General features: G+C 39.9%; 1 protein-coding gene across 2 annotated transcripts in view; it reads right to left on the bottom strand.

Moving 5' to 3' along the window:
* The window catches only part of kiaa1522 (KIAA1522 ortholog), a 63,264-nt gene that overhangs the window by 33,970 nt on the left and 14,514 nt on the right, over positions 1 to 14,780 (bottom strand). The window contains exon 1 of one of the 2 annotated variants that reach the window (XM_034160250.1): positions 7,536 to 8,118. The exons of the other annotated variant lie outside the window; for it this stretch is intronic. Coding sequence (XP_034016141.1) covers positions 7,536 to 7,656 — 121 coding nt within the window. The 5' untranslated portion in view covers positions 7,657 to 8,118. Of the gene's footprint in view, positions 1 to 7,535; positions 8,119 to 14,780 lie in introns of those variants that run through there. 2 annotated transcript variants of the gene reach the window in all.

The following is a 14,780-nucleotide window of genomic DNA, read 5'->3' as shown; positions in this document are numbered from 1 at the left end:
TATTATCTCCAAAAACAGAATCACATTTGTTGAGCATCATTTATCTATCTACTCAATAAATTTAATTGAAATCTGTTTATTACTTGAGTTATCTTGCTAATAGACAAATGCCGGTCAAAATACTGCTTCTTTGATGAAAGCAATAATTCTGATGTATGGCACTCCAGAGTGGCCATAAAGAGAAAGAAATACATAAATTGCGGTCATTCCCTCATGGCTCGAGTATATTTGACTACAACAGTGCTGTAGCATAAAACTATAACACAATGCTAATACCCTTGGCCTTATGAGCACTGTTCTTTATAATTTCCAGTTGTTTAATTAATTATTAACATCCTACTGTCTTACAATTTGTGCATGTTTAATAAAGCCCCTCTATCAATCAATCAATCAATCAATCAGTCAGTCAAAAACAATATTTACGGCTTAATGGCGTCTGCAGGAGGCCTTGCATGTGCGTGTACATGAGCTTTTGACAAGACCAGACATTGTGCAAATCAAGGAATATTTGTAGATCACCCTCTGGCATTTGCTGACAAATTTAACTCCATAGGAAGTTAAATTTGGAAGTTAGCTTTTAAATTTGGAAGTTACTCCAGAGAAGTTAGCGTGCACGCTAACACCGCACAGTGTCTTGTAAATGACTCCAGAGGTGTTATCAGGTTACAAAAACGGCATTTTCAGTTTTAGAAGTGTTTATTTCTTGTTAGCTTTTACATAATATATGACAAAAATGTTATATTTACACACAAACAAAACAGAGTTTTGCAGCCAGCTACCAGTCTGTGATGTCACCATGCTAACATCTGCGAAATGTCTTGTAAATAAGTTGTTATTAGGTTCCAAAAAATGGCGTTTTCAGTTTTAGAAGTGTTTATTTCTCGCCAGCTTTTATATGACAAAGAGGTTACATTTACACACAAACAAAACAAAGTTTGCATCCAGCTACCAGCCTGTGACGTTGCCTCTAAATAAGTTCAGAGGTGTTATTAGGTTCCAAAAACTGCATTTTCAGTTTTAGAAGTGTTTATTTCTTGTTAGCTTTTACATAATATATGACAAAAATGTTATATTTACACACAAACAAAACAGAGTTTTGCAGCTAGCTGCCAGCCTGTGATGTCACCATGCTAACGTCTGTGAAATGTCTTGTAAATAAGTTCAGAGGTGTTATTAGGTTCCAAAAATGGTGTTTTTAGAAGTATTTATTTCTCGCCAGCTTTTACATAATATATGAGAGACATGCATACAAACACACAAAACAAAGCAGTTTTAGAGAGAACAGCCACTGATGTCACAGTGCAGCTCTACTCTGATTGGCTGCCACCCTCGCCACTCAAAAGCTAAACAGAACAGACTGAAGCAGAATATGACTTTTTAACCTCTTAAAATACCTCTTAAAATAGGTCAAGGTTAGATATCTTTGAACTTGATCAAGGTTTGTGTCCCAAGAATGTTCCCTGTGAATTTAAAGACTGTGGCAGTGATAGAACTGGAGTTATGCTGAGCACAGACAGACGGACAGACGGACGCAAGGCCTACGCAATACCCGATGGCCATATTTTGGCCTCGGATAATGACTTGTTAACCATTAGAGATGCAGTAATTTTCGACATTATTTTGTATTTTTTTTCCTCACCTTAACGTAAAGTCGATGTGCCACAAGGTTATGTAGTTTAGGTTGTGTATTGGACATTTTGGTGCTCCAATAAGGGGTCAAACCTATCAACTGTTCAGGTTAACAGACAACCCAGTTTACCACCAGAGCTATGAGAAAATTAAAAAAAATGTCAATAAATTTAGATGAAATAATCTGGATTAATCTTTCTGAAGGATTTACGGTGGTGTTGGTGGTAGAAATACGTGTTTTCAGATGCGACAAACATTTTATGTTGTCATCAGAACTAAAATCTCAAACCACTCTGTTTCAAAGAAAAATTGAGTCCCACACTAGTCAGAACCAGGACCGGAATTCTTTCCCAGGAACATATTCATTTAGATATGAGTCACGGCGTATCCAGCGTACACATCCAGCACATTATAGCACTTTTATGAAAAGTTATTTTTGACATTTGTTTATGGTTTGTTGGTCAACTGAATGGAATGGTCCTGATTTAGAAACATTTAAGGCCAGAAGATTCAAAAAGGCAACAAGAAACTACAGGATAGAAGAAGGTCAATGCGTCTCTTCAGCGTTACTTTGCTGGAACAGTTCCGGGAGGAAAATTTGCGGCGACAGTGAAAACAGGCAAAACCCAAAGAGGCGGTGCTGCTGCGGAGGCCGTGAGAACCGAACGTCACAGGAAACAGGTGCGACGGAGCTGTGTACTTTGTGTTAAAAGCACAGATTTGAGTTTGGGTGGCGCTAAAGACGGGGAACAGGAGTGAAAATCTGCTGGTGGAAAAACAGGGAGGGGCAGAAACAGCAAGAGCGGGAAAAAGATCAGATGAAGGGTTGAGGCGTAGGAATGAAAATGATGGTCACTTCATCCTTCATCCCAGCAGCCTCTGCTCTCTGCAGGGGGTCCAGCAGTTTGAGAGACGCACTGCAGAAAAGCAGATCTTCAAAGGATGACGAGCGTGTGTGTCTTAGCTTTGCGTGCAGAAATCAAAAGGCTTCGCCAGCAGGATAATAGAATATCTGAAGTTCTCCAGTTACACATCGTCCTGTAACACAATGTCACCTTCTTCTTTCAGCTTTGACTGTCCTCTTATGGCTTGCTGTCTCTTAAATGACATTATATGCAAACACTCTCAGCAATCAAGCCTCAGAGTGTTTGACGTTTTCATTTTAGAAGTGTTTATTTCTCACTAGCTTTTACATAACATATAAGAAAGGAAATGAAGCGAAGGTAGCGGCTAGCGACACCAGGAAGTGACATCACCACGTTAAGGTCAGCAAGATCATACCATAAAAATAGGAACAGAATGTGACTTTTTAACCTCTTAAAATGCCTCTTAAAATATGTCAAGGTTAGCCACCTTTGAACTTGTCCAAGGTCTGTGTCCAAAGAATGTTCCCTGTCAATTTGAAGACTCTAGGACTGAGTTTATGATAAGCACAGACAGACAGAAGGATGAAAAGCCTTTGCGATACCCGATGGACATATTAGATGGCGTCGGGTAAAAATCAGCTCCCGTATGATTGCTATGGAAGGAGGAATGAGCTATAAATAAGCTTTAAACGAGCTGTAAACACGTTTACCTCTGCTCTAAATTTGGACATTTTAACATGGATATCTACGGAGAATGAATCACTTTGGCATCAGCTTCAATTGGCCATTCAAGGAACTGCATGGTTTGCCACTTCCACATTTGCTTCATTTAGCACAACCGGAAGTTGGGGCTTGCTTCTCCTTCGTGTCGCCTTCAAGATGTCACGGAGTGAAGTCATGATATTTGCCGTGACCCCCACCCAAATAAATACCACAAATTTAATGACATATATCAGAAATAAGACAATTTTGTAAATTTTGAAGAAAAAAAAAAAAGGAAATGTACATTTTATTACATTTTATTTAATAAATATTTGCTCTGGTCTTCCTAAAGGCTGTAGTTCTGCACCACTGACTCCCCATTGGTGGACTTTACTGTGTCTTCAGTCCATTAGCTCGTATATAAATAAAGTCATGGAGGAGATAACGTGGATAAGTAATGCACAGACACGGCTGCAATCCACCTAAACATGTGTGCACAGTGTTGCTCTTTCCCATAGACTGTGTAGTTCTTTCCACAAAAAATATGACCTCTTTAACTCTCATGCTGCTCAGTCGGCTGTTATTTTGAATTGCTGCGTAACAATAAGCAGATACAATCGCCACAAATAACAGGAAGTGAAGCTCATTTCAACATAAGTTCTGAAAACATTTGTGTTTGGGTTCCAGCATCTGCTCGGCGGGAACTGGCTGTGATTTGAATAAACTCACCATAAATAAGGTGGTAAGTGCACAGAAGACTATAATCCCGCCTGCACAGACGTCGACCACCGGGGCAGAAAATGCATTAAATGAAATATGTTTTTGCACGACCACAGTCCATCTCCTTCACTTTACTGCGCCGATGCTTTGACAAGAAAGATTCTTTCCACTGGTTGGTCCAGTCTGACAGCCGACGCATTGCTCCATACCATTAACAAACAGGATTTAGCAAAACCAGCTGCATCAGGAACAAATTATTTCAACCATGGTGGTAAAACCAGATTTTCTCTGAAGGCTGAAGTGAAGTAGTACAACAAAAACAAGTCAGCTACAGCGGCGGCTCGAGAGCTTTTTTTTTTTTTTTTTGGTGGGGGATGAGTGGAGGGCATGATGATTTCGTGGCGGCAGGACAGAATTTGTAGGACTGATCACAATTATGTGAACTCCTACTTGAGAATTGTGTAGCATGATCTGACACACTGGATATCTAACTTTATCTAAAGTCTGGGTCTGTTAGTGAAGCTTGGGGCTTGGTGATCACCTTAGTATTTTTTCTGCTTTCCTGTTGCTTAATGCTAATGAATTATATCTTATGTGTAGTTTTTGTGGCCAACTGATTCGGTTTTCGTTTTCTCTCTGTCTAAGATGCGGCTGGATACACGTGCTAGACTGGATGATTTCTGTGGTGGACGCGGGACGGACTCCGATTTAGGAACAGATCCAACGATGGCTTGTTGGATCTGTTCTGGGTTCCATTCCACCATGAAGCTGTGCAACAGATAAATGTTGCACTATGCACCGTCAGGGTGCCAAAAAGGGGAGAATAAGGATTCTAGGGGCCCATGATTGACAGGCGCTGAGAGAGGCCCTAATACAATTATAATACTGACAAAATAATATGGGGGGTGGCCCAGTAAGACTTGTTTTCATGGGGCCTAAAATCCCTGGTGGCGCCCCTGTGCACAGTTTGTGCAGTTACGGCCACACGAGCCTGTAACTCCTTCAGAGTTGTCATGGGTGGCTTCACTCACTAGTCTCCTTCATGCATGGTCACTCAGATAAAGACCATGTGCTTCAGATTACCAGGACAGGGACCTGAAAACGATACAGCTGTATGCGCCACCGCTGTGCACACAAGCGTAACTGTTTGTCAACAATGAGACAATTTTGTGAACATGTAAAAATGTGAACAAACAGACCAATCTGAGATGCGGCCACGTTATCATCAGGCGATCTGACTGACGGGCTGTTCAACCTGTTTTTGTTGCTTCAGGGATTGTTAACACAGACAATAAGCGGTGGAGGTCACACGTGGTCCTGTTTCCCTCTGCGGAGCACGCTGCAGCTAGAGCAGCGCCCAGGCTCACACATGCATGCACGTATGCGCATGCACATGCACATGCACACACTCTTCTGCAGACTTGTGCAATACACAGGAAACCTTAAAGCTGACTCAGTTGTAGTCAGCATGGGGAATATTGTCACTGTGCACGAAAAAGGCTTACAGTAAATAAATCATCAACCAGTCAACACAGACACAACAGGAATCAGTTGAGCTGAAGCAATTAGTCCACTGACACCAAAAGAATCAACTACTTTTACAACCAATCACATCATAAAGATCTAGAAAATAAATTCAAATTTTCGACAGACATACCTTTTAAAATAGTTATTCACAGTTTAAACTACTTTTAAATGGGTTATATCTAGTTAACATATTTGGAATTGTTGCGTTTTCAAATGTTACAGCAATTTGACTAAAGTGCTTTTTAAGACAATTTAAAATGTTCTTAAACTTGGTTTTAAACTCTTTGAATCTAGTTCTAAGATTATTTGGAACTGTTTAAAAGACCATAAAATTTGTTAAAATTTCTCCACAAAGCACCAAATTGACTGAAGTGCCTTTAAGACAATTTTTAATGTCTTGAACTGGATGTAAGATAGTTACTATCTTATTAGCAATCATTTTAAAGGGTGTAATGTTAATAAATTGACAGAAACACCTTTTTAAATGTTTATTCACTCATGAAAAGCTAGTTTACTACAGTTTAAACTATTTTTAAATTGGTTATATCTAGTTAACATATTTTGAATTCTTGTGTTTTAAAATGTTAAAGCACCAATTTGACTAAAGTGCTTATTAAGACATTTTAAAATGTTCTTAAACTTGGTTTTAAACTCTTTGAATCTAGTTCTAAACTTATTTGGAGTTTAAAGACCATAAAATCTGTTAAAATTTCTCCACAAAGCACCAACTTGACTGAAGTGCTTTTTAAACAAATTTTTTAAATGTCTTGAACTGGATGTAAACTGGTTAGTTGCTAACTTAATAGCAATCATTTTAAAGGGTGTAAAGTTAATAAATGGACAGAAACACCTTTTTAAATGGTTATTCACTTGTGAAAAGCTAATTTACAACAGTTTAAACTACTTTTAAATGGGTTATATCTAGTTAACATAATTGGAATTCTTGCATTATTTTTAAAGTGTTCTTAAAGTTTGTTTTAAATGCTTTGAATCTAGTTCTAAACTTATTTGGAGTTGTTTTAAATATCATAAAATCTGTTAAAATTACAGACAGTTATTGTTCTCCACAAAGCACCAACTTGCCTGAAATGCTTTTAAAGCCATTTTTTGCTTAAAAAATGTCTTGAACTGGATGCAAGATGGTTACTAACTTACTGGGAATCATTTTGAAGGGTGTAAAGTTAATAAATTGACAGAAACACCTTTTTTAATGGTTATTCACTCATGAAAACCTAGTTTATGACAGTTTAAATAACTTTTAAACTGGTTAATCTAGTTAACATATTTGGAATTTTTGCATTATTCATAATCTGTTGGAATCACAGATAATCTCTGTGAAAGTGGTTCTAAAATAAACATCAATTTGACTAAAATGTTTTTAAGCCATTTTAAAATGTTCTCAAAGTTGGTTTTAAACTCTTTGAATCTAGTTATAAACGTATTTGGAGTTAAGACCATAAAATCTGTTAAAATTAGAGACAGTTATTGTTCTCCACAAAGCACCAACTTGACTGAAGTGCTTTTTAATTCATTTTTTTTAATGTCTTGAACTGGATGTAAACTGGTTAGCTGCTAACTTATTGGGAATAATATTTAAAGGGTGTAAAGTAGCTTGATATTTCACACTGGTTACAGACTGTTTTACACAAAGCACAGACTTGACTCAAGTGTTTTAAATCATCTTCTGGAGTTAAACTGGATTTAAAATAGACACATGTGAGAAACTGGTTTGGACTGGTTTTCAAAAAGCCAAGTCAGCAACTGAGTCACAACAAGTGACCTGAGGATGACTCCTCACATTTTGAAAAACTGTACATTACACACACACACACACACACACACACACACACACACACACACACACACACACACACACACACACACACACACACACACACACACACACACACACACACACACACACACAAACTTGTTTTCTGACATTTTAATCAATTAATAGCAAAAAATGATTATCAGAATAATCAATTATAAAAATAATCTTTGCAGCTTGATAAATTAGGTATCAAAATAAATGCATTCAAAAATAAACATAATAATAAATTTAATAATGGCTTTATATCCTGTTCTTACCTGTTTTCACCTTATTTGATTGTCCAAACAGCCAGAAGGCTTTTGGTTTTGGACTCACTGATGGCAGTGAGGAGAAGTTCTTCTCTATTTGGGCCTTCTTCTTGTGGATGTTGTTCCCCATTATGGATAATCCTGAAGCCCCAGGAGGGGGTTTACCATCCCATAGTCCTGCAACGCAACATCCGAAAGCCTTTTCCTTCTTATAACATCTTCCTACAATCCTTCACGCTGTAGGATGAACACACACACCCACACACCCACACACACACACACTCTGACTGAAAGTCAACCGCGCCTCTCTGAATCCCTGTAGTCAAATTACCTTTACAGATTCAGTCCCGTTGACAGCGACACACACATCCCAGCCGCAAAACATGCTCTAATACGATCCAGTGTGTAAAACGTCAGCATGCACACACACACACACACACACACACACACACACACACACACACACACACACACACACACACACACACACACACACACACACACACACACACACACACACACACACACACACACACACACACACACACACATGTCACTGCTGCACATCCAGCTGCTGAAGCAACGGCAGCATCCAACACTAAGAGCTCCCTACAGAGGGAGTGTGTGTGAGATCACTGAGTGCCCCTCCCACTTTCAGTGATCACTGAGCTCCTCAAGCTCACACAATCTACACAGCAAAAACACACTGTTTCCTTCAAAACCTCCACAACGCTTTCAGTGATTCACTAACTCATCCTGAAGGATGCAGAAATAAGTTTTCTTCACGGAAAATTTCAGAAGCAGCGGTGACCTCGGTGGCTCCGAGTCAAACGGGCAAACAAGCTCATTTAAAGCGACATTTAACTTCAACAGCACCTGCTCCGAAATTCCATCGTGCATGTGATAAGATTATTCGCTGCAACAATCCCAGACATGTCCAGCAGATGGCAGCATGTAGCAGGCGGAAGACAAGTCTGTAGGATATTACAAAAACAAAAAAGTTGCTTTTTAGATTGACCCAGTGCAGCAAAGTTAACTAACAAACTAATCCATTTGTCCTTATTATCTACCCGTTTTACTATGGTGAGCTACGACGAGATGTTTGCATTTATTGTTTTTGAGTTCTTGTGCGAACTCACTCACTGCATCCTACAGGGTGTGTGCCTGTTTTCCAAAACTTTGGAATTAAGGATGTAATGATACATTGCAAATTAGATAAAAACTGGGAAAAAAAAAAATAACAATAGGGTTTCCGGATCGAGAAATTGAGGTTCCAGCAGCAATGTATAGCAGCACACAGGGTAAGAAGCACACAGAGTATCAAAAGTAGAAGTAAAAAACAATTTGCAAAATGTAAATACAAATATAAACACTGCTTACTAGCTACTACTGTTCCTCTCATTCCCATCCCCTGTCTTCCTATTACTCCTCTTCCTCCTGAATGAGGAGTTGTACAGTCTGATGGACTGAGGGACAAAGGAGTTTTTCAGTCTGTTGGTCCTACACTTGGGGAGGCGTAATCTGTGGTGGATATTATAGGTCTTTGATGACTCTTTGTAAAGATTAAGAATAAAGGTTGAAACATCAGAAATTTAAAAATTATGTAGAATGAGTAATTATGATGGACATTTGTTCATTTTTATTTCTTAAGTCAGCATCATGGCAGGATATACTTATTTAGTTATGTAAATGTGGGATTTTTTTTTTTGTTTGCTTACAAAAAAAAAAAAAAATCCAATCAAAATTTTTGTTAATTAAAATAAAGTATAATTTTAGTTGCACATTAAAGAAGATGATGTGTTGTTTTGGACAGTTTATAGAAATAAAGCAATATTTTCCGGTCATAATTTGCAGCTCATTCTGTTATAAAAATTGTAAGAAAATCCTATCGGGAATCGTATCGAATCGTGAGTTGAGTGTATCGTCACATCCCTACTTGGAAGAGGAAAAAAATCAGTAATTTAACTCGTCTTCACAGGTGCGATTCTTCTGTCTGGTGACTTTTTAAAATTCTTGGAGCCACATACTGTCTGATCGCACAGAGAAAAAGAGCAGGATATATACGCCAGGCACGGCAGTCAAACAGATCAAAGCCCGTTTCCACTCGAGAACATTCCGGGTGCACTCGGAGAGAATGCAGATCCAGATGTATCAGTTTCACGAGAAGAAGACAGAGAATATGTGCACCACATTATTCAGTTATGTAAAAGAATATGCAAAGTATCTAATGACCCAATTTCTCTAACGCCTCCTTCCCGCGCCCCCCCATCCCACCCAAATATTTGTTGCCTCTTATCCTACTCCTCCTCCTTCCCCATGTTGTGTTCGCTTCTCCACCTCCTCATACTACAACCACTAGGCGTATCTAATATTTTGGCTCAGTCACCCTGACTAATCGGAATGTGCTTCCACAATGAGTCCGATACTGTTTCTGACACTCAATGCTGCGGATGCAGCTTCCAGCGCATCGATGCCCGTCATCCCAGGATGAGGTCGGAGACCTGGAGGACAAGAAGCGACACAAAGACTTGGAGCATAGTGACATGAAACTGAGAAGAGGAGCAACAGGAAAAACTCATGGTGGTTGCAATGATCACATTTCCGACCAATAGCCCCGCCCTCCCCGTCCCCTACCCCTCTGATGTGTGAAGATTAAAAAGGCTTCAGATTTACAGGGGAAAGATGAGGAGAACAACCTCTCGTCTCTCTCGAAAAGAAGAACAGTACACATGCAGAAATGTATCCGTTCGAGAGGAAGCTGCAAGCATGACATCATCCAAGCTTCCCATTGCAGAGTGTAAAATGATCTGCAATGAATCGGAAGATGTTTCCTCTTAATGCAGCTTCACCAGAACCACACCCAGTACATTTGTGCTGCAGGAGCAGTCGCTATCTCATCTGTCGTGCATCTGCCAGAGTGCACTCAGTGAGCTCTGCTGGCTTCACCTCTGCTGTGCCGCAAAACAACGTGCACAACATGTCCCTCCCAGGTACACCTAAAGATGACACCCATCAAAGTGTGCATTGTGGCGAAGAGGATTCGACAGAAGTGTGGAGTTCAAAGGAACGCGAGGAGGATCAATCGGTGTAAGGGCACGCGTTAAACGTGCACGTGCAACATAAAAAGTAGAGCAGAGGAATGCAGTCGTTAGGGGAAGCGGTTGTCAGGGTGACGACCATCACCGGGGCATCAATCGGGGAATATACGTACCTTTATGTGTGTGTTCATGTTGTGTGACTTTGTGTGTGTGAGCCTGAGATTTAGAAAAAAAAGACACAAAGAAGGAATTATTATCATTCCTGGTTGACCTACTTGAGGGTGAACACATTTTGTTTTAGACACATTTCCACTCACATTTAATTAATTGTCAACATCAGCCCTACACCCCCATCTTGTGGCTAGACATGACACACACACACACACACACACACACACACACACACACACACACACACACACACACACACACACACACACACACACACACACACACACACACACACACACACACACACACACATTACCAACTAAAAGCAGATTCAGTCAGTGCCAAGCTCCTAACAATAACGACAAAATAAAAATATAACGCAATGCTAAAATACCCTCGGCTGTATGAGCATTGTGTTCTTTATAATTAGCAGTTGTTTAATTTAATTTAATTAATTATTAAAGGAGACCTGCATTGAAAAAAATGCAGTCAGATTTTTTGAACAAAAAAATGCAGCTCCGATTACCGAGACGTGCAGCGCTGCGGATTTTGCCGCAAGAAGTCTGTCCTTGCGGGCAACAGGTGTCACCGGCCGCTTCGTATTAAAACGGTGAGCGTAGTCTCTGGACTTGTGCCAAGTTGGCTGTACCTCCATTCAGTAGACAGGGATGTGTCTGCAGCTGCACAGCAGACATGGGGGTGTGAGTGGCCTGCGGCGGAATTTAACGAGCGCATGCACTCGGTAAGCGCATCAGGGGCAGTGAAAGCGAGGCGTCGGGGAAGAACGGCGCCCGCTGTCGATGTTGCTCGCTGTTGATCTGAGCATGCAGACCGGACATGCAGAGCTGTATCTCACATTCATTGCAACTTACTTTTGGATGTTGAAACCAGGATGTGTATAACAGTAACATTACTAACAGATAAAATCAATTTCAATGCGGGATCAGACTGAAGGCGGGAACGCGTCGTCTTGTCCCTGACGTCATGGAAATGATACGGATGTACAAACTGTTTTCACGGAAGGCTAAATTTTAGCTGCAAATTTGTCATTTTTAAACAAAGATTTCTCTGCTGAATTACAAATTTGGGCTTACAGATTTACTTTACTGCATTCACAAGGGTCTTATAAATACATATCAGCTATTTCTTTCTGAAATTTGACCACATTTATTTCAATGCAGGTCTACTTTAAGATTCTATTGTCTTACGTACAATTTCTACATGTTCAAATCATCATTTGTTCATGTTGTGCAAAATCAAGGAATATTTGTAGAGCACCCCCTGTGCGTTTGCAGGTATTAATGAGACAAATTTAACTCCATAGGAAGTTAGCTTTGAATTAGCTGAAGTTAGCATGCATGCTAACATCAGCAAAATGTCTTGTAAATGACTGCAGAGGTGTTATCAGGTTCCAAAAACAGTGTTTTTAGTTTTGGAAGTGTTTATTTCTCACTAGTTTTTACATAATATATGACAAAGAGGTTATATTTACCCACAAACGAAACAGAGTTATGCAGCTAGCTACCAGCCTGTGACGTCACCATGCTAATATCCATGAAATGTCTTTTAAATAAGTTCAGAGGTGTCAGTGGGTTTCAAAGACAGTGTTTTTAGTTTTGGAAGTGTTTATTTCTCACTAGCTTTTACATAATATATGACAAAGAGGTTATATTTACCCACAAACGAAACAGAGTTTTGCAGCTAGCTACCAGCCTGTGACGTCACCATGCTAATATCCATGAAATGTCTTGTAAATAAGTTCAGAGGTGTCCGTGGGTTTCAAAGACAGTATTTTCAGTTTTAGAAGTGCTTATTTCTCGCTAGCTTTCACATAATATATGAGAAACATGCATATAAACATAAAATGAAGAGGTTTTGGAGAGACAAGCCACTGACGTCACAGTGCCGCTCTACTCTGATTGGCTGTCACTCCTGCCACTCAAAAAAGACTGACAGTAATAGGACTGGATTTATACTGAGCACAGACAGATGGACAGACGGACAGACAGACGCAAAGCCTTTGCAATACCCGATAGCCATATTTGATGGCATCGGCAATAAAATTATTATAATAGAATCTGGCAGCAGGTTGGACCTGCAGATGCAGATATGCAAAGAAACAATTACTGCTCTGCTTCGCCAAGCTCAGCCTCGATCTGAGCAATGCAAAGCTTCAGACACTTCTGCCCCTGATGGTTATTGTTAGAACTGAAATGCGCTCAACATAGGGATTGTCTGGATTCTTTATGACGTGAACTTGCATACCAGCTTTCACCTTGATAAATTAAAGTTTTTGTCAAAATATAGCATACGCAAGTTTTCTGAGACTCGGACCCCTGGTGGCCACAATTAGACTCGAAATGCACCCACTGTTGAACTTGTCGGAGGTCTTGGTGAGGTGATCATGCACATCAAGTTTCACATTGATACACAAAGACTTTGTGAAGATATCTCATGCACGTTGACCACATGGACACCCGTACACACAGACACATGTGCACACAAATAAGAGCAAGGAAAAAATATCAAGTGTAGGGATTCAGGTTTTTCTTTTTTTTACTGGGGCCTCTCCAAACCTCAGTAGCCACCCTGTTGAAACTGGTTGGAAATTCTTTGCAACGTCTTGTTCACAACCATTAATGTAACATGCAAACAAATGAAATTGAAGCAAAAACCAGAGTCTTCATATATATCTTCTGTAAAACTTAAAAAATAAAATTGCTGAGTCTTACATAAGAAGCTACTCATCAGCAGTCAGCTTGTAATCACTCAGAGGAAAGCAACACTAGGGGAGGATGGCTAGGTTAAGGTAAGTGGCTAACTATATAATTGCCCATTTTAATACATTTCTTTCCACGTAAGGAGGTAGATGTGCATGCATAACTCCACAAGCGTCCTCTCGATGCTACCAAGCATTTTTAATGACATTTTTGCTTGCTTAGTAGTGACAAGAAGCGGTTGACTGTGCATGTTTTTCACTTTCCCCATACGATTACATTAATTAGCTGGCTAGCTTGTGATGCTGTTTGCATTCTAAAGCAATACTATGCCAATTAATTTCAAGATGACCACCAAAACATAAAAAAAGAGCCTAGATTGCCATATCTGGCAGTTCCCCTTTAAATGTGCATGACATTGTGAGTGAGTTAATACACTCTTCCATGATGGGCTTTGCATTTAAACAACAGCAACACTGACAAAAATGCTCAGAAATAACCACAATCAGTCATCAAGACATATGCAGGGGTGGTGGCCAAGTGGTTAATGCGCTTGGTTTCAGTTCGGAAGGTTCTGGGTTCTGGGTTCAAATCCCACCCCTGCCACATTTCTCCATGTAATGTGGAGTTGCGTCAGGAAGGGCATCCGGCGTAAAACCTGTGCCAAATTTGCTGTGGCGACCCCGAGTGCAAACAAGGGAGCAGCCGAAGGGACTTACTAGTCATCAAGACATATAAGGTTGGAAATGTCACAGCTAAGCTCAGTCACTTTGTCGTTTGTGTGGTCCGGTCCGCTCTACGTGGGGAAAAGAGACTGTGAAGCCGCAGCAGATAAACAGTGTTCAACAGGTGTGTCATTAAGACACATTACGCAACAGGCGACGCACACGTAGAGTCTTGAGGTTAAGTCAGTTGTATATTTCTTTGTATACAGACGCCCACTCGCACAGTCCCACACTGATGTCTTCCAGCTGGTTCTGAGCCACATCAAGTGAATTCCAAGTTCCATAAAACAGCCCATTAGCTCCAACTCTATAAACAACACCCCAGCAGAAAAAAAAAATCTTTAATACTAATTATGAGTGATTTTAGGGATACAATACAATACAATACAGTGGACTATGTAGTGTAGAATGTACAACATATACATTGTGCATGTACAACATATATAATAATGTGCAACATCACACACACACACTTTTTGCGATACTTCTGAAGATGATGACCTCATAGAATGTCATGTGTTGTATTGTGAAAACCCTTCTTTCTTCTGAAAGCTAACATTGGTATTGATTCATTGCAAATATGTGAAAAATTGCACATGCACT

This window comes from Thalassophryne amazonica, chromosome 20 (assembly GCF_902500255.1).
Source record: "Thalassophryne amazonica chromosome 20, fThaAma1.1, whole genome shotgun sequence".
NCBI classification, from domain to species: Eukaryota; Metazoa; Chordata; class Actinopteri; order Batrachoidiformes; family Batrachoididae; genus Thalassophryne; species Thalassophryne amazonica.
This window is presented reverse-complemented; position numbering and strand designations above follow the sequence as displayed.